The 20,594-nt window shown below is 39.3% G+C and overlaps 3 protein-coding genes across 3 annotated transcripts in view; 1 reads left to right on the top strand and 2 right to left on the bottom strand.

Annotated features, from left to right (window-relative positions):
- Positions 1–20,594, top strand: part of LOC123761386 (uncharacterized) — a 348,122-nt gene that overhangs the window by 80,334 nt on the left and 247,194 nt on the right. The gene's annotated exons all lie outside the window — the stretch shown is intronic.
- On the bottom strand, positions 381–1,835 carry LOC138357798 (integrase/recombinase xerD homolog). Its single transcript, XM_069314897.1, has 2 exons — positions 1,757–1,835; positions 381–1,222 (listed from the first exon to the last, which is right to left on the bottom strand). The coding sequence occupies exons 1-2, from the start codon at positions 1,833–1,835 to the stop codon at positions 381–383; spliced, it is 921 nt and encodes a 306-aa protein (XP_069170998.1).
- LOC123761385 (choline transporter-like protein 1) overlaps positions 7,625–20,594 on the bottom strand; it is a 44,144-nt gene continuing 31,174 nt past the window's right edge. The window contains 7 exon segments of the mRNA XM_069313645.1: positions 7,625–7,968; positions 11,213–11,434; positions 11,915–12,068; positions 12,964–13,110; positions 13,578–13,731; positions 13,989–14,099; positions 16,386–16,572. Of these exon segments, the coding sequence (XP_069169746.1) occupies positions 7,771–7,968; positions 11,213–11,434; positions 11,915–12,068; positions 12,964–13,110; positions 13,578–13,731; positions 13,989–14,099; positions 16,386–16,572 (1,173 nt within the window). The 3' untranslated portion in view covers positions 7,625–7,770.

Raw genomic sequence — 20,594 nt, 5'->3', positions numbered from 1 at the left:
GTAGTAATTATGAGACCTTAGCCTATAGTGACATGGAACTAATTCTGCAGAAACGTAAAGCATTAACTGGTACTAGAATTAAGGCCGAATGCAAATGTGAGTAATTATATAACACTAGGATATAACAGGCAGGACACAAAGAGTAACTAATAAGTGAGAGACCACATAACACATAATGTACCCGACCAAGAGGCCGGTAAGACCTAATGAATAAGGAGAAGGGGTTGACTACAAGTAGGGCTTACTAGCACCTAGACTGGGCAAAGTATTAGCTGCGGACAGCGGGACACTTGGGGACCGGCGCTGCACCCCCACCGCAGGCCAGCGGCCGGACCCCCCCCCCCCCCGAAGGGCGAGTGCCAGCTGGCCGCGTGAGGCACTCAAAGTGGCAGAGCAACAACGTCCCGCCTGACGTAGGATGTGAAAGCGCTACTCCTCCACCTGCCGACAGCCATTATTTCTGAAGTGGCGAGCCCATCCCGAGACAGCTGAGTGGCCCTGCCGATACGGAAGGAATGCGGCGCGTAGTCATCTGGAGGCAAGCCTAGCGCCGAGAGGGCAGAGCGTAGGATCTTGGAGAAATCTCGCCTGGTGACAGGAGCGCCTGCGGCGTGTTTGAATATGGGCCCCGGGCGCAGGCCCCTGAGATTAAAGTATTTAGACAGGGCACGGACCGGGCAGTACTTGCTGGAAGGGTTCGCTCTCAGGGAGAGGGTGGGCGTGCGCCCTGCACTGTGCTTGTAGGTGTTGAAGACGATATCTACTCCTGCCGTCGTAAGTGATACCTGCTCAAGGTTGAGCGTGTGTCGTCCATGGTCCACGTAAACCGCCTCACCCGGGCGTAGGCAGGCGTGGAAAGCCAGGGAGAAGAGCGCCCTGTAGCAGGACTTCTCATAGGCAGAGTTACATACGCCTCCCAGTGCCCGCAGCAGGCGATGCAGGAGGCTCCTCGTCACTGGGAGACGCCGCGCAGGGGCCCGCTGTGCGGAGTTACGTGCCCCTTTGAGGAGTTGGGTGACCAGGAACTGCCGAGTTGGGTCCCTCCTACCGTGTAGCTTGCAGACGAAGGCGATGGCCGCTAGATAGGCGTGCAGCGAGCGGTAAGCCAGGCCCCGCGAGAGCAGAGATTGCAGGAAGTTCACCAGAGTCGGAGGTGCAGCATCGAAGGGGCATTCTCCTTGCCGCCCTGCCAACTTAGCGGCGGGGATCGTATTCCAGGGACCTGCCCGAAACGCTACGCGTACTAGTGGCTGTACAAGAATGTAACAACTCTTGTATAAATAAATATAAATAAATATAAATAAATAAAATATATGTGTGATAGTGATGATGTGATGAAAGGCATAGATATACAGTTTTAGTGTGTAAAAGATGCAGTAACAGCAAAACATAAAATATCTCTCTTTGGATGAGGAAATGTGAGTGAAATTTTTTACATGATGTAAATTAGATCACGGTAGGCCCGTCTACTAAGGGTAAAAGATTAAGGGGTCCCTTAATCCCTTAATACTCTTAGTAGTACAGTTGGGTTCGTTCTCGACACACAATCCCGGGTGGGACAGAAATGGTAGGGCATATTTCTTTCACCTAATGCCTCTGTTCACCTAGCAGTAAAGTAGGTACTCAGGAATTAGTCAGCTTGTTATTAAGTTGCATCCTGGGCGGGGTCACTAATTCGGCCTTGGTGGGGGGGGGGGGGGGACCTCGATATAAGCCTACAGTGTATGAATACACTCTGGCTTCCTGTACCCGATACAATGAATTATTGTATTTCTTGGCTTCTCTTTTAAAATGGTTGAGGCAGGTTTAGTTTTTAATGGCATATAGGAGGTCATTCCACAATTTGGGACCCTTGATTTGTGTGATTTGCATAGCATTTCTGCTTTGGACGCGTCTCATTTTATAAACATGAAGTATATATTTGGTTCTAGTGTGGTGCCCATGGGATCATTTGCAGCTCCTTAAGCTCCTGGTACTGTACTTAATTACTGCAGGTGAATAGGTGCATGAGATGATAGAAAACGAGGCCAACCATTCTGTCCCGACAGGGATTTGACCCAGGAGAATTCCAGATTACGAGTCAAGAATGAACCCAATTGTACTACTGGGGGTTGTAGATAATTTTGGCTTATAGATCCCAAAGTACAGATATCATCTTGAGGTTATCTTGAGATGATTTTTGGGGCTTTTTAGTGTCCCCGCGGCCCGGTCCTCGACCAGGCCTCCACCCCCAGGAAGCAGACTGTGACAGCTGACTAACACCCAGATACCTATTTTACTGCTAGGTAACAGAGGCATAGGGTGAAAGAAACTCTGCCCATTGTTTCTCCCCGGCGCCCGGGATCGAACCCGGGACCACAAAATCACAAGTCCAGTGTGCTGTCCACTCGGCCGACCGGCTCCCCTCCCCGACCGGATCATAGGTGAGATAGGGATAGATAAGTGAATAATAAGGTGTTACCAATGTGTGGTAATTTCAGTGCCATTCATGTTTGGCAATTCTCCAGTTTAAAAGGCTTCTCACAAAAACAACTGCTCAATTAATGAAATGTTTAATATATTTTGTAAGGAAAGTATTTACATAATAAAGTAAAAATGTACTTAAGTAAACAAAAATTTAAGCACTTGTATCACATTTAAAGAAAGTTTTCAGAAGTAAAGTTTTTTTTAATGTAATTTCTTTAGTATACCAATCTAAAATAAACAAAAAATTAAGCCAATGATTTACGTGAATAATCATAAATAATATATTCAAGACGATTCACAAGATTTTGTTCCAATGATACATAGCTAATCTTAAAAAATCAGTGTATCTTTAAACATTAATAATTTCAAATCAAGTATGTTAAAAGCTAACAAATAATTGTAAAACAATTTCTGAAGACCAATATTTGCACAATTGCAGTGCAGAAAGATCATTAATGTAAAGTATTTTATTTGTGATTATTTCAAATACACTGCATTTTTCATGGGGAATATGGCATCTCCACTGCCAAGCACAGTGGTGCACACAGCCTCATGAACCTGGTGACAAGCACAGTGGTGCACACAGCCTCATGAACCTGGTGACAAGCACAGTGGTGCACACAGCCTCATAAACCAGGTGACAAGCACAGTGGTGCACACAGCCTCATGAACCTGGTGACAAGCACAGTGGTGCACACAGCCTCATGAACCAGGTGACAAGCACAGTGGTGCACACAGCCTCATAAACCAGGTGACAAGCACAGTGGTGCACACAGCCTCATGAACCTGGTGACAAGCACAGTGGTGCACACAGCCTCATGAACCTGGTGACAAGCACAGTGGTGCACACAGCCTCATGAACCTGGTGACAAGCACAGTGGTGCACACAGCCTCATAAACCAGGTGACAAGCACAGTGGTGCACACAGCCTCATGAACCTGGTGACAAGCACAGTGGTGCACACAGCCTCATGAACCAGGTGACAAGCACAGTGGTGCACACAGCCTCATAAACCAGGTGACAAGCACAGTGGTGCACACAGCCTCATGAACCTGGTGACAAGCACAGTGGTGCACACAGCCTCATGAACCTGGTGACAAGCACAGTGGTGCACACAGCCTCATGAACCTGGTGACAAGCACAGTGGTGCACACAGCCTCATGAACCTGGTGACAAGCACAGTGGTGCACACAGCCTCATGAACCTGGTGACAAGCACAGTGGTGCACACAGCCTCATGAACCTGGTGACAAGCACAGTGGTGCACACAGCCTCATGAACCAGGTGACAAGCACAGTGGTGCACACAGCCTCATGAACCTGGTGACAAGCACAGTGGTGCACACAGCCTCATGAACCTGGTGTCAAGCACAGTGGTGCACACAGCCTCATGAACCAGGTGACAAGCACAGTGGTGCACACAGCCTCATGAACCTGGTGACAAGCACAGTGGTGCACACAGCCTCATGAACCAGGTGACAAGCACAGTGGTGCACACAGCCTCATGAACCTGGTGCCAAGCACAGTGGTGCACACAGCCTCATAAACCTGGTGACAAGTACAGTGGTCCACACAGCCTCATGAACCAGGTGACAAGCACAGTGGTGCACACAGCCTCATGAACCTGGTGACAAGCACAGTGGTGCACACAGCCTCATAAACCAGGTGCCAAGCACAGTTGTGCACACAGCCTCATAAACCTTATAAAAACCTGGTGTCAAGCACAGTGGTGCACACAGCCTTATAAAAACCTGGTGACAAACACAGTGGTGCACACAGCCTTATAAAAACCTGGTGACAAACACAGTGGTGCACACAGCCTTATAAAAACCTGGTGACAAACACAGTGGTGCACACAGCCTTATAAAAACCTGGTGACAAGCACAGTGGTGCACACAGCCTCATAAATCAGGTGCCAAGCACTGTGGTGCACACAGCCCCATAATCCCAGTGCTATATAACCCTAGCATCTTGTTACCCCATGTGATAAAGAGGAAAGAGATTGGAATTGAGATCCATCTTTCCTCCAATTAATGCAAAGTTCTTCACCATAACATGAAAATGGGGGTGGGCAGAGATGATGATCAAATATTGTATTAGTCTCTCCTCAAAATAACTTAACTGGATTGTTTACTAAAGGGCTACAGCTGCTGACAAAAATGTGATTATGACAAACTAAGAAAAAGCCTTTACTGTAACCATTTTACTTGTCTCAATTTAAGACATTGTCTACTGTAAAGGTTGGCTTTTATGTGTGGTTCTTCTTCAGTGCTAATATACATATATAATATACATGTTTAATATTGTACATGTATAGTACACATGCATAATTATATTATATATAGTCAGCCACGTGCTTTACGAACGCCTATGTTCCGAAAATGCCTGTTGTTTTATTTGAGTTACAGTAGTTCCGATAAAAAGTCTGAATAAAAACGTGCAATAAAGATGGAATTAGGTTTGCCCAGTGACTGTACACAGCACCACTTGAACAGTGTTCCTATACTAATGAATGGCTCAGAAGCTTTAAAATCTGCCATGGCATTAGGTACAGTATAGTACATGGTGAAAGGCGGTCTGCTGAGGTTACCTCATCACCATTAATCACCATTTCAGTCAACCCAGCACTATCATCATCCACCACTGCATTTTAAATCTAAATAACAATGCTCCATCAACTATAATCTTCACGTTAACAAGCGGATCAGAACCTCTTATATTGATGAGTACAGACAAAACATTCAAATTTCTGCAATAAAATTTTAATTTTTTTTCCCCTAGCTTATCGGGGATGATGAACCACTTATCCAAACACAACAGTTATCCATTCAGTCTCAGTCCCAAGGGTTTCGGAAAGCACGTGGCTTACTGTATATAAATATATATATATAATTATTCACTAATTAATTAGTTGCTTCTTAAATATTGCACAATCTGCAACAACAACGTACCTACAAAATCTGTATACTGTGTATTCTTTTAAATAGCATTTTTGTATGAACATAACAAGTTAAATCAAATATACTGTATGAGCTAGATTATCCAGATTCCACTAAACTGGATATCGGGGTTATCCAGACAAAATTGCATCCAGACTGCCTTAATCGACTGAGCTACGACATGGTCGTAGCTCAGTCGATTAAGGCAGCGTCTGGGATGCTCTCGGACGCAGGTTTGAATCCTCGTCACGGCCCTTGTGGATTTGTTCATTTGATGCATCACGCAATTGTGATTTCTGTGTGTACAACAAGGTAAGCTGAAGTTTTTTAAATTACATTACTGATAAAAAATGCTTGGAATATGTTAATTTTTGTACGTCCCCCGATAAGAATAATGCTTATCCAGATAAGAATCCTTCCCATAGAGTCCTGATAATCGAGCTCATACAGTATATAATCAAATATTTTATTTTCAACTCTACACACTTGGCTAGTTATCATTCAAAGTTTTTAACAAGAAGAAAGGTTTCCCTTCACATGTCTGGTCTGTAGGCACAAAATGAGAGCCTAACATTCTGTATTGACAAATTTTGTTATAATAAAAAAAAAATCATGCAATTACTGAAAATATTTATTAAGTACAAGGATGAGCCTGTATTAGAATTAATAATGAATCAAAAACTAGTAAAGTGGAAATGGGACGGAACTATTCTCGTTTTATAATCTGTAGTACCAAAACTTGTTTTGTAACATACAAAACTTAGTCACATTAATACTAAATCCTGCTGCATCTGTCCTGTCCATGTTACATGTCCAATTACATGTACTAAATACTGTACAATATTTCTGAAATTATAACATTGCACATTCCATGTGCAGAAGGTTAACGGTACAAAAGTTAAATATTAAATAAAACAGTAATAACTTAATAAGACATTAAAACATGAGGTAAAAAAAGACTACTTAAGCAAGCCATGACTCCCTAGCAAGACACCAACACACCCACTCCCCACAAGCATCCTTTGTAATGGGAGCACATGTCCTTAAGTTGCGAGACAGCCACTGCATTACAAAACAGTCACTTTCGTTATCAAATGTGAGATCACATGGCTCATTACAGTTATCAAAATAGAGAGCAGTAGATATAAGCTACTACTGTTTACATTATTGGCCCACACAGTTTAATCTAAACCTAACTATTCTTACAATTACAAAACAAAGTACGTAGAGCAAAACATGATTATCAACACGTCTGTACCAGATAAACATTAATAATGGTAACACAAATACAGTACCTGAAAATATGCATTAACTAATTTCCTTATTGACAAAACTAAAAAGTTTCATTTTTCTTCAGATACAGTGTGAAAGAAAGTGGTAAATTTAAAGTGCCATAAATAAATTTAGTAACAACATAAAACTGAATTGCTTCTATCTGCCATTCCAAGTTCAGAAATGTTTGCATGAAGTTAATGCTCAACTACTGTAATGTGCTACAGTTTTGAGACAGGTGATAATTTTGTCTGTAATTAAAATTCTTTCTGGTAAAGCCTTTCATTCAATCTCGCACATATCTTCCATAATAACTTTTCTTGTATTGAATTTGCATTAAAATTATAAATGCCTATTTTTTTCATATCTCAAAGATTTCGTGAATCTTTGAAAAATACATAATATATATTTTAATCAATATATACTCCAGACATGAGAACAATTTAAAATTATACTGAAATATAATATTTTTATCACAAAGTGTATCATGCCCAAAGTTCACAATTAAACTGTTAGGTACTAGACAATTATTAAATACTGTATTCATTATCCCAGAAATAAGAAAATATTCTAAAACAAATTTAAGGATTACTGAATTATAACTCCTAAGCACTATACAGTACAGTACTGTACTAACAAACACAGCACATGTGTGACCAACTAAAAATTATTCTCCATGAGAAGAGCAGCTGATGTTATTACAAATCACAGTTAAGATCAACACTTCTCTTGCAAAGTAAATCAAATAAAACATTTACGTATACGGGTTAATGATACGAACAAATAATACAGCAACCTATCTTGTACTGCTATCTTCTCCAAAAACCTGAATATTCAGGAAATCAATATAAACCAACAACATTTAAAGTATAATATTTATAATATTATGATGATTTGATAAAATTTGGTGTAATGTTTGTTCATACACAGTTCATAACTGTATTATTTAGTCACCAACAAGCATGTTTAGTAATTTCCCTTCCAGATGATCCACCTGGACATTAACTAATATAAATGGAAAGTACTGTATTTCATACATTATCAGGTATAACAATATATGGTATGACAATAAATTGCCATGCAAGTAATACATGCTTACACAGTTCCTTCCTTAAACCTGATAGTCTCGGGAGGGTCTCTGCGTCGAGATTTCCGAGAATTTTTCCTGTCGATGTCCTCGTGCTTTACCATAAATTCATACAGTTCTTTGTCTGCTACTAAGTCTCGGCCATCAGTGGTGTCATATGTGTTGTAATCATCAGAGAAACAAAGGAACAGAGTATCAACTGCCATCTGAAATGTAAATACATCATGAGGAAAACTAAATAAGGACTTAAATCTTAATTAGAAAATACAGCTGTAATTTACCTTACAAATCTACAAAGACCCTGAGGTGTTTAAGTACCTTAAGTACCAGGGCCCAAATTCACGAAGCAGTTACGCAAGTACTTACGAACCTGTACGTCCTTTCTCAATCTTTGGCGGCTTTGTTTACAATTATTAAACATTTAATGAGCTCCAAAGCACCAGGAGGCTGTTTATAACAATAACAACAGTTGATTGGGAAGATTTCATGCTTGTAAAGTGTTTAATAAATGTAATCAAACCCGTCAAAGATTGAGGAAAGATGTACACGTTCATAAGTACTTGCGTAACTGCTTTGTGAATCTGGCCCCCGGTGTTTAAATACCTTAAACAGACAATTCCCAAAGCATAGGAAAACCTTATTCTCTTCAGCAGCATGCATCATAATGACAAATGAATGCAGAGAAGCACAAGCTAGATCTGTACTCGTATTCCACTGGCATATTACATAAATGATTTGTTGTAATATTTTGAGTTGGGGGGGGGGGGGGACACCCCAGGATGCAATGTTTGGGCACCAAAGGGTACTACCAGCATTGGGTTGCATACATAATCCTCCTCAAAGCCGAGGAGAAATGTTTCAAACTTTTCTACCCTCCAGGTGGAAAACAAAAATGAATCATTATGGGAACAGGAAATATGCCCTCATTTATCCACAAATGTTTGTACACTAATACTATTTACACAATATTATAATGAAACTACTGCATATCAATGTATTCTCTAATATTAGTCACGATAATATGTACTTTATTCGTTTTATTCGGAGAAATGTTTCAAACTTTTCTACCCTCCAGGTGGAAAACAAAAATGAATCATTATGGGAACAGGAAATATGCCCTCATTTATCCACAAATGTTTGTACACTAATACTATTTACACAATATTATAATGAAACTACTGCATATCAATGTATTCTCTAATATTAGTCATGATAATATGTACTTTATTCGATTTGCAAAAAAAAAAAAAAAAAAAAAAAAAATACGTTGCATACATAATAACAAAAGCTTTAATTTGTTTCTATGTTTTTACTAGTTATCTAATTCATTTTGGTATGAATATAAATAATTTTGTTTTTAGTGTTTTTAGTATTTTGATGGCATGGGGCAACACTTAAAACCCTGACTGCTCTATGCTGCACACACTGTAAAGTGGATTATTTCATACCCTGCAGCCCAAGCATGTTTTCTTTTTTAAGAAACGAGTGTTAGATATAATGAAACGCCTCTTTCTATATGAGTCCCCAGTGGTTGTCAGCCTTCAAACTGTAGATGGTTAGAATGTTGACTACACACAAGGAGCTAGGTCTTTGACATCATAGCCACAGAGCATGTATGCCGATGAATCCCTTGATAAGAGATTAGAGCAGGAGGACCTCAGCTGGTGAGCTTGTATTTCCTACAACACGTCATAGAAGCTTCTGTATTTACTACACTCCCTAGCATATACGACATACAACCACTTACACGTGCATGACACGGCTTCAGGGAACCATATTACGACTCCTTGTATCTCGCTTAGATCTCTCCCAACTACTAAGTAACATCAGTCGCAGAGCTTTGTTTGGTCTATTGGAGACCATACGTCCGCCTGGGATGTATGTGGCATCCAAAATTAAAATATTTGTTAAAATTCCATTTTTTATCCGATCTTTATGGGACTAGCTTTAAAATGCGCACCTTTAGATTGTGAACAATATGATACCACAATGAAGTAACATTAAAATTGAGGTGAGAAAACTGAACAGAGTATACACATTTCGTTTATAACACTCACGGGTAACGCTAGGCTGATTTTCAGGTTTTCTGTGAGTTGCACTCCTGGATTTTTTTTTAACTTGTATGTATTCACCTTTAGTGAATTCTATTGTAAATAATTTGATACCAAAATGAACGATGTAACACAAACGTTGACGTGAGAACACTGAAACGGTATACACATTTTAGTGCAGGTGTTGGTGTGCAGATTTGTGCTCACTCACGGGGAAACGCTCAGCCGATTTTCGGGTTTGCTGCGGGTGGCATGCCGGGTTTTTTGACCGTATATGCGCATATCCCTTTAGAGAATTCTATTGCGAACAATTTGATACCAAAATGAACGATGTACAGTAGCACCGAAATTGAAATGTGAAAACTGAGCAGAGTATACACATTTTAGTGGGGGTGTGCTGCTGGGGGCTCGATCACAGGTAATGCTCGTCCGATTTTCGGGTTTGCTGAGGGTGGCACCCTGGGCTTTTGGACCTTATAAGCATACACCCCTGTAGGGAATTCTATTGCGAACAATTTGATGATACCAAAATGAACAACAACATGAAAATTTATGTGTATACTCTCTTTCAGTTTGATAACATTTGTGTGCGAGTGTTGCAGGTGTGCCAATGGGTGCTCGCTCATGGGGTAATGCTTGTCAGACTTTCGGTTTTGCTGCGGGGGAGGGGGGTATTTTGAACCTTGTATGCATAAACCCCTGTAAGGAATTTTATTGCGAACAAGTTGATAACAAAATGAACGACGTAGCATGAGAATTAAGGTGAGAAACCTGAAAAGAGCATAAACATTTTAGTGCTGTTGCGCGCTCACGGGCTATGCTCAGCCAATTTTTGGGTTTGGTGCGGGTGGCACGTCAGGCTTTTGGACCTTAAATGCATATACCCCTGTAGGGAATTAAATTGCAAACAATTTGATACCAAAATGAACGATGTATAATGAAAATTTAGGCGATAAAACAGAAATGAATATATACATTTTAGTGTGGCTGTGTGCTCACGCAAAACACTCGGCCCACCTTGGGGTAGGCTGGGGCACGCACGCCGGGAATACGAAAGTATTAAGAATTTGGTAGGCATAGATAGGTTAGCTGCTGCAAATAGTGAGCCTATACTATAGTAAATTCATTTAAGTTGTTGGGAAAAAAATTATGTCTATGCCCTGTAAAGTTTGTGACCAATTGGGCTCTTTGGCATGGATAATAGTTTCTGTATGGATTTTCACCTCAAAAACATTTAATTTATTTAACTACTGTACTTAACACTAAATTTTAATTCACAGTAAAATTACTGATTACAAGGATATCACGTAAGGAAGTATAGACCTATAGAGGAATTTTTCTATTTCCTTCATTTTCTAAATAAACCAATTAGGTCATTAAAATAATGTATAGTTTGTACCTCATAGACAGAAAAGACACAATGCGTAATGAAGAATGCAAACACAGCTGTGACGATGAGCGGTACTGCGTAGAGATGAAGAGTGGGGTCAGCATGGAGCACTGGGAGGGCTATGCAACACACCGTCCCAGTAACAGCTACTTTGGCCAGGAATAACATCAAGTCCCCAACACTGTTGACAGTGGCCACCTGTAGCATGTTGGTGAGGACTACACGCCATGCCTGAAGAAATCATTTAAAATAAATTAGGTTTTGAAAAAAATATAAAATAAATTGAAAAGCTACTTTCTCAGCATAATGCTAGAATGCTCTATAAAGCAAGATCACTGAATAAATCATTGGACATGATCCCGAGTTAGAGATTATAATAAGTCCCGAGTTCTAATAAGCAAGGCATTAATGCCTTGCTTATTAGAACTTTGAAAGTAAAGAGGATTAGTGAAAAATTGATTAATTTATAGGATTATAAATGAATTTGCAGTTTTTGATGAAGCTTTATATGAAGGATCACAGTATCGACTGCCAACACTTCAAATAAAACTACAGTACTGTGAAAGATACCTGTAAGCAATCACCATCCAATGAAAGAAGAGCCGTTTCAAGAAAATGTAATTACTACACATAAAACTTTATTTTAACCATAAATATTCACAAAAGTATATACTGTAAATGTAAATCTTGACAAGAGAATACACTACTCACAATCTTGGCCGAGGTACAAAATGCAGTGCCTCTGGTGGCAGTCACGGTATAAGCGTTGTGGTTCATGTACTTGAGGAAGTGTTCAAAGCACCATAAGCAGCAGCAACATGCGCGAAGGCAACATTGTGCGCAGCTGTGTTCAGGGTCTTTGCACCTATGGAAAACAGGCAATATTTGTAAATGAAGTTAAAATTAAGGTTTAAACATTTAAAGTCAGCAGATTAAACCACACACCAGAAGATGAGGAGACGGCGACATGCCGGTGGTCGTTGTCTTAATCTACGAATAAGCTATGTATTTGCCAAGGACAGTCCTTGTCTTTTTAATGGTAATATATATACTTATTAAACAACCCTTATTCTTCTCAATTTCATGTACACAAGAGAACAATCCTCTTTCTTTCCCCAAATATATATTTCCCGTTGCAAGCAGATGATGACCGTTTCACTTTTACGACAGTCAATTCAGCACGTAACAATTTTTGTACAAATGTTTATAGATGTTAATTGAAAAGTTAATACTTGAGGGCATATCAAATATCTGGTAAATATTCTAAAAATGACCACCTAAATAAAAGAGGAGTTCGTAGAAGGTATCCAAATTCTGATAAATACATAAAGATTATAACAAGGTCTTGCAGCAACATAAGGTAATGCTTAAGAGTTAGAGAAAGTAATAAATTGCTTACCTTGTAATATTTAGCCTGTTAAGGCAGTATGACAAAGGTTAAAAAAAAAAATACTGATATATATCTGACTGATGATGGGTACATAAGTGTATCCCGCTGAAAAATTTACTAAATACACTTTAAGTACTTAATTTGGTGAACAAACTAAATACAGTATATAAGGCAATTTAAATACATATACTGTACTGTGCGAGTCTTGAATCACTGTCTTTAATGTAGCTTGATGTTTTCCACTTACCTTGCATCATATGGTTGTCAATTAAATTAGGTTGATAGATAATCAACAAAGATTATAGAAAGTAACATCAACAAAAAATGTAATTATATGTCTTAAGTTGAATATTTTATCAATTTAACTAACTTTTTGGTGACCCATTGTATGATGAGCCTTGGCAGTTTGCAGATGGTGATGAGCAATGACCCTTTTGCAACAGTGCCTAAATGGTACAACAGCAGTGTTCGCCACGACCACCACACCGGGTGCCGTACTTTTCCGCGGCCCTCCTGTCTGAGATTGTAGAATTAGTACAGTAATAGTATAATTTGACAACCGACCCATTTGAAATCGAGTATCTTGCACACACGTAGATATTTAATAACTTCCATGACTAATCTAACAACAAACATTTTAAATGTATTCAAGTGAACACCATGGTGGTGCATTATAAGCAATATCCTATTATACGGGAGAGAAGTCCTAATCAAAACAAACACCTAAGGAATGGAAGTTCAAATGAAATGGCAGATATGTGTTTATAGTTATTTAAGACTGTCTTGCATTACTAGGCAACTGGCAGCAGTAATTCATTGCTATAATCTGTCTATGCATAGTAAAAACAATACAATCAAACTTTTATAGCATTGTACATTAAAACCTTTTCTTCACTTGATTTGGAAGTTGTGATCCAAGCATTCAACACCTTTCTAAAGAATGCTTTAAGTTGGAGAATATCGAAACGGATATTTTACACTCACCTTGAGAAATACCAAGTGGACACAGCTGATGCAATAATCATCTGTTGGCATCCTAGGATAAATTCAGCCACCCACACCAGTCCAATTACCCACACCCACCACAGGGACCGCACCCAAGTAGGATTCCTATATTCCAACACTCTTTGTGGGGTGCCTGTTAATATTAGACAAAATCAAACACTTTTTTTCAAAAAGTTAATTAATGCTATTTCATACCAACTTCTTTTATATATGATAGTTTATATGACTTAAACACAAATTATGTTAGGCAAACCAATCCTACCTCTTACAGTATAATTAAACATACATTCACCAAACTGAGAAGAGATGGTAAATTGTGAGGAAAATTCTTGCTGGGGTTAACTATTAAACATATGATAACAAATGTAGTATTGATGTATTTGTACTAACTCTTAGGCAGTGCAGTGGAGAGGTTTGTGGAGGTTCCCATTAAACTCTCAGCAGAGTGATTGTTGATAGCCTCAAGCTGGGTTGAATGTAAACTGCCACTACCCAGGTGTTCTGTTGCATGTGAAAATTTTAATTTAGAAAACTTCTTATACAAACTTGCCAAAAATATTTTTACTAATTGTTTCTCAGCTCTATATAATAAGATTCCTATTTTTTTCTTGGTAACACTTGAGTACTAACACGATGGCACTTAAGTGAGTTGTATGCCGTGCAGTCCAAATTACATGACCAGACAAGTGACTTCTAGCCTAAATAATGGAATGTAACTCAGATAAGCCAAGTGTTGCCAGGATGCTACATCTGAAGCTGCCTTCATTGTTCAAAACTCAGCTATAGCAAGACACAAGCAGAAATAACTGAATGTTCTAGCTAATTCATGTACATGTAGCACGTCCACATATTCCTAATGAGGCAGATAACATAAAATCTTCCAGTGACACTAGTCACCAAATTCTTAACAAATTCTGTTTTTTTAGAATTCAAAGGAAGTATCAGGTATCATACAGGAAAAGCTGTTGTCACTGAATGCTTTCCATATACTGAACATATTTCATTTATCCAGGAAGCTTTATCTTCCATGCCTTGCAGCTTTTGAGGACTTTGGGGCTGCCTATCTTTTCAAGAATGCATTCTTAGGTGAATTACCTTTATGAATGTTTTGGCCATGCATGATTTTGATAGTACTTCTATCAAAACCTGGCCTGGGGTCAGCCTTCTCTTGTCACTGCCCGATCTGCGAAACTGTTCGTCTTTGAAGCCCGCAGGCCCACATAATAACCACAGCCAGAATGAGCTGGTGACTCCAAGAGAAATTGTCAAGTTCCCTCATGGAAACTTACACTGTTAACTGTTAATCCAGTGACATTTCTTAAATTTATTGGCAGGAGTCTGAAGAGTTATGGGCACCTGAAGTTTACACTGTGTTCTCTAAGCATGCCTATGCACCCAACTTTTCATTGACTTACAGTATTTTACAATGCGTACAAAATCTTTCACTTTAAATAAGTTAAAATATTAAGCAGGTTTGAAACCCGACCCAGCAATTTCCATGTTCATGCTATGAGATCTCGTCCCAATTACAAGTACAAACTGAGTGCTTTCAGGCAGTCCCAGGGGTCTAGGGGCTTCACTGATTTTTATGCACGAAATATTGAGTAAATTCAAGACAAACGAAAGCCTCCACCCTATAATGTTCATTTGGGTGAGATTCTACTATGCGATTTTCCAGTGTGTGATGATTAAAACTTCATTTTATGAACTAGTGCCAGATGGGAATGTTTGCCTAATCAGAGTACCAAGTAGAGGATGTTCAGTACTAAACATGATCATCTCTGCCTTTGCCCAGCCTTAATGTGATGGAAACCTAAAAGGAGTGACCGCAATGTGAAATGTAAATATCTGAATGTTCGTCAGACTATCCAATATGTAAATCAGTCGTTAATTTTAAAACATCAGAAGGAAGCACAGGCATAAGAGATATTGACTGACATTAAAAACTTTTGAGTAGGGGAAACAAAATGCTCAAGGACACAGATATTAGTGGAGTAAGAAGAAAAAATAAAACTAAGAATGTTGGAAAATATCCCACTGTGAGAGCATATGGGACTGAAAAATGTATATCACGTCACAAGAGCCAAAGAGCATCACTGTAGCTAAGGAAATGAAACATCAACAGAAAGACGACCTTTTTTGGAAACAGCTTCGTGAAAGATAAATCTAACTAAAATACTAATTATTGTGTAATAATGTCATTGCATAAACCAATATATTAACTTAAAGCTTATTTTTTGGTAAAGATTAGGTCACTTGCAGTAATACAGTGTAATTTGGCATATACTGTATGGTGTTAACTAATACGTTTTTAAATATCCATAATATCTACATTATTATTGAGATCCAACACACAATTGAAAATGAAGAAACGAAGACGTTTTGAGCCCTCCTGGACCCTTATAAAGTACTGTAATGCAATCGTCAAGAGCAGATCAAAATGTCGTCGTTTCTTTATTTTCAGTTGTGGGTTGGATATCAACTCTTCAGCCACGTTATTGTGGCTCATCATCTTAATTATTATTATTAGCGAAAACATTTACATTAACCTATTTGAAAGATATGCTAAAAAATAATCTGGCTAGCTTTACAAAATTATTGAAACAGACTTTTTCCTTCACACAAACACAGCAATTTATTTTTCCCTAAACTAATAATTCAATTAATATAATTTATATTTATTGCTCCCATGTTCCAGCTTTCTCAAAAAATATTTAAAACAAAAACATTAGGACAGCTGATGATATGAGCGTAGCATCAAAGCTGACCAACCATATGTGCACTTACTGGCTGTGGCAAGGGACACCATCACCCACACCCACAACAAAAAGAATGCCAGTAAAACAAAGTAGGTGATGACTGGTTGTAGCAGGAGTGTTGGATGACGAGTGAGACATCCACCAGCATGCTTAAACAACTCTGCCACCATAGAGATATGCGGCCACACATAAACCACCAGAGCAATGAGTGCGACCTGTTGGTTAAACCACAAATAAATAAAACTTAAGTAGTTTGAAAATATTTAATTTTATATGAAGTTTTGATAAATTTGAGCAAGACATGATTTCAAATTATGCCTTGCTACAAAAACCAGCGTTCAATGTAATGAAACACCAATTTCTGGGCGAGCCCCATTGGCTCCCTGAAGCTATCATACACTGAACAGTGCCATACTACTAGGTGCCATCAGTCATGGAATTCTATTGGCCTACCAGGAACCCTGCACCTCCCTGAGAGAGGTGCAGGGAGTGATGGCCAATGAACACTTTAAATGTAAAGTTAATCATTGCCATACCAGGAAAGCACTGAGAAAGTTAGGCAAAAACGAAGTACTGCAAAAGCGAACTACTGCATGGTTAAAACAGAGACTGCAGCCTCAAACATTGCCAAAAGAACTCCCTCCAACAATGAAAACGAACCACCAAAATTTTGTGATATTAGTACGAGTTAGTTTAACCCCACCTTTTCCCTCATCTTGGGGAGGGAAGTCAGACCAGGTCTGCCGGGCCCCACCACCTTCAGTTCTATGATGAAACACTGACACCTTGGGGGAAGGGAGGGTGGTCAGAGAGCCTTTGGAGTTCACCCAGAAATTGGCATTTCATTACATTCAACACTGGTTTTCTGGGGAGGGGAGCCCTGTCAGCTTCCTGAAGCTTACTACCCACAAAGAAGGACAATAAAGAGCATTTATCAGAGAGGAAGTAGCACCGCAGGTATCAACTTTAAAACAAAGCCTTCAGCCACGACACATGACCTTAGGCAACACAAAGCTCCTAAGGACCAGAGATGTTCACAAGATAGCTGGTCACCAAGACATTGTTCGACTTCCAAAACCCCCGTGCCCGAATACTGGCCCAAGACATATTAGCAAACACTGCCATCAGAGCAGCATGTTTACAGATATCATGAGCATAAAGATAGACTGCAGGCAACCTGTGCATCTGAACCCTAGACTTCAATTAGGTAATTGATTTGAGTAACAAGTATTTGTAATTATGTCCCTAATCAGTTCATCATTGTTTGTAAAATGAGATCTAAGGTGCTTTCTTTCCTAATTGGTTCTACTATTTACTGGTTTAAGGCAAATCTGTCTTACATGTGCAAGAGGTCATTTATGTATGACTTTTCCCTTAAACTACTTCCCTGGGATTCTCTCTGGTATAACTGTATTATCCACATTTTTCCATTTACACTTAGACCGCTGTAAATCAAAACCTCAAGGGTAAAGCGATTGCCGCCTTAAAACCTTGAACGTTATCAGAAGTATTTGTAAGGAGAATAACGTGCAGAGAACAAGTCCCACACGACTCGGGGTCGAAGATGTCTTTGACCCACCAGGCAGCATGGCGAAGACAGAAGGAATGAGCATTGCCACATGGCACAGACGATGCACAACCTCGAACTCGCACATGGCAAAAATGGGCTCAGCAAGAATATCCATTGGACCATCAAACCTGCAGGGGTTTTCCAGGGTCTGCAGGGAATGGTCCTGCAGGAAGCCCAGGCACTGGGATCACTGTGCCAGAAACCTAGAATAGCTAACCTGAGGCTGAGAAGGCCGACCTCGGTGTGACATGGTTAGGTCGTTCAAACCCCAGTGTGCCCAGCCTGCCAAATTTCGCTTCCCCACAAACGAGGAAGCCCTCTAGGGAAGCAAACCCCAAACACTCCAGGGAAAGAGAACCCTGGCAGTGTAAGGCAGCACTGGGGAGTACACAGGCAAGAGAACCTTGTGCACATGCAGCTCCAAGCACACAACACTCCTGGCTCACGCAGCACAATCGTCTTGGGAACAGCCACAAAGGCAAAAAACCAGCATTGAATGTAATGAAATGCCATTTTATGGGTTGATTCCAGGAGGCTCCTTGAAGCTAATGGACTAATATAGCGGATATCAGTCCGTTAGCTTCAGGCATCCGAAAGGGCTTCTCTCAAAAATCCACCACTCTGCTGAAACAGAACACTGCAGCTAGAGCTACTTAATGGACAGCCAGACACAAGCTACAATCAGCTAGAACTGAGAGTGGAGCAGCTGACTGACCAGATCTGCCTCCAGCCTTCCCCAAAATGAGGGAAGGTGGGATAAATGAGCTTATGTAAGTTTTATTAATTTTTTATCATTTATTTACATTGTTGGAAGGAGCTCTTTTATCGATTTAGAGGCACCAATCTTCCCTCTAACCAGCAGTTTTGTATCTCTGACTTTCAGAGTACTTCCCTGGTGGTGGCGAACCACCACTGTTTGTCGAGTCCCACCAATTCAAAAATATGGTACTGGCCCCACGTAATTACTCTTGTGTTTGAAGTGTTTTTAAATACATATTGTTTCTACAACCCTGATTTAAAGTAACATATCTATACAGTGGAACCTCGGTTTACAAGTGCCACCTCTTTACAAGTTTTCCGGTATATGAGGTCAATTTCCTCGTAAAATTTGACTCGGTTTACGACGTTTGCCTCGGATTTAGAGTTCGTTGATACATGTATGGGTCGACAAGCATGTGGTGCTGCTGGGCGAGGCACGCTCAGTTTACCGGTGCATCCCGCCTAGTGACGCCTGCACTTGAATTCTTTGTGAAGAATTTTATTGTTTTTCTGCTTTTTTGGTTTCCAAACATAAAAGTTCTTATTATATATCATGCCATGTTTCCCAAATAAAGTCAGTGATAAAGTTCAACCTAAGAAAATAGTTGAGTAGAGGCAGTAGAGGCTGCCCCCTTCTCACTAAGAAAATGTGTGCAGTATGAGAAAAACTGCAAAGTTTTGCTGAAAAAACATGCCCATGTCAAGCTGTACCAGGCCATTGCCTTAACCTTTTTAAGGGGGCGTTATTCACAAAATATGCAAAAAATGAAAACTCGTTCAATTTCAATCAAACTTTTTTGATAAGTTGTATATGAAAAGGGTTTCATTTGGTCCAAGTCTCGGCATCGTAGCATAAATAGGAAGGGTGAAAAAAAATATTGAATTGTGTGTCAAAAATTTTCAAAAATGGTCAAAAAAGATTATCAAACAAAAATGTCAACTGAAATCATGTCTATGACTCTCAGCTATCACAATAGCATATATTAAAAACAAATTATAATTAGTTTTATTAACAAAAAATTTAGTTAAAAAAAAGTCAAATTTTACTTCTTTTTTTTTTAATTTTATCTCTCTTTTGTTTATAGGGCGATTTGCATGAAACTTATACACCTGACTGCACGTATGCCTATCTGTAAGGGTGCCAATTTTGGAGTAAATTGGTTGATGTCAACTTCAGCCACAGAGGGCAACACCTTAGACTTTATTTTTTACTTACTTGAAAGTTTATGTTACTTGAAAATGAATATCTCTTTCATTTTTTATGCAATTTACATGAAACTTACACATTATATATAAATTTTATGTCTCTCAAATCGTTAGCAAGTGTTTTTATCTTGTTCTTTATTGACTTTATAATAGCAATAAACATGATATATTTGCATAATTTTGGGGGAGAACTTAGACTATTTGTATTAGGAAAACTAAAGACGTTTTGGAAAATCTTTTGCGAGGGATCCTTTATTATATGTTAATTTGTCAGAAAAGAGTCATAGAATGATTATATCTGAAAGGTGTGGTTGTAAATTTACACTTGAAAATGTGTAAAATTCGTTGAAAAAAATAAAAAAATTAAAAATCTCCCTTACTATTTAGGCTACAGTACTGAAACTTCGAACAATTGTAGCCCTTTTCATATACAACTAGTCAAAAATAATGGTTGACACTAAACAACAAATTTAATATACCCGAATAACGCCCCCTTAATGACAATGTAAGGTGTCACTATAGAGAAGTGTTAAAATGTAGGGGAAAACAAGTGTCTTTAGACAGATTCTTAATAAGACAAGCAAGCAGTGAGCCACAGCCTGGTCCTAGTGGTATGCCTGCAAAACATAGGAGAGAGAGTACCCCAGAAATGTCATCACTGCATGATTATATAATGGAAGGGGGACTCCCCTTCCAAACTCT

The sequence above is a fragment of the Procambarus clarkii genome, chromosome 7 (genome assembly GCF_040958095.1).
Source record: "Procambarus clarkii isolate CNS0578487 chromosome 7, FALCON_Pclarkii_2.0, whole genome shotgun sequence".
NCBI classification, from domain to species: domain Eukaryota; kingdom Metazoa; phylum Arthropoda; class Malacostraca; order Decapoda; family Cambaridae; genus Procambarus; species Procambarus clarkii.
The sequence above is the reverse complement of the archived record's forward strand: the minus strand, read 5'-3'. Positions and strand labels throughout refer to the sequence as shown.

Bases quoted from the DNA above. Each gene is read 5' to 3' on its own strand.
- LOC138357798 (XM_069314897.1), bottom strand. From the start codon at position 1,835: ATGACCTCCTATATGCCATTAAAAACTAAACCTGCCTCAACCATTTTA. The intron at 1,223-1,756 runs GTATCGGGTACA...CGTTTCGGGCAG, and splicing joins AAGAAATACAATAATTCATT to GTCCCTGGAATACGATCCCC.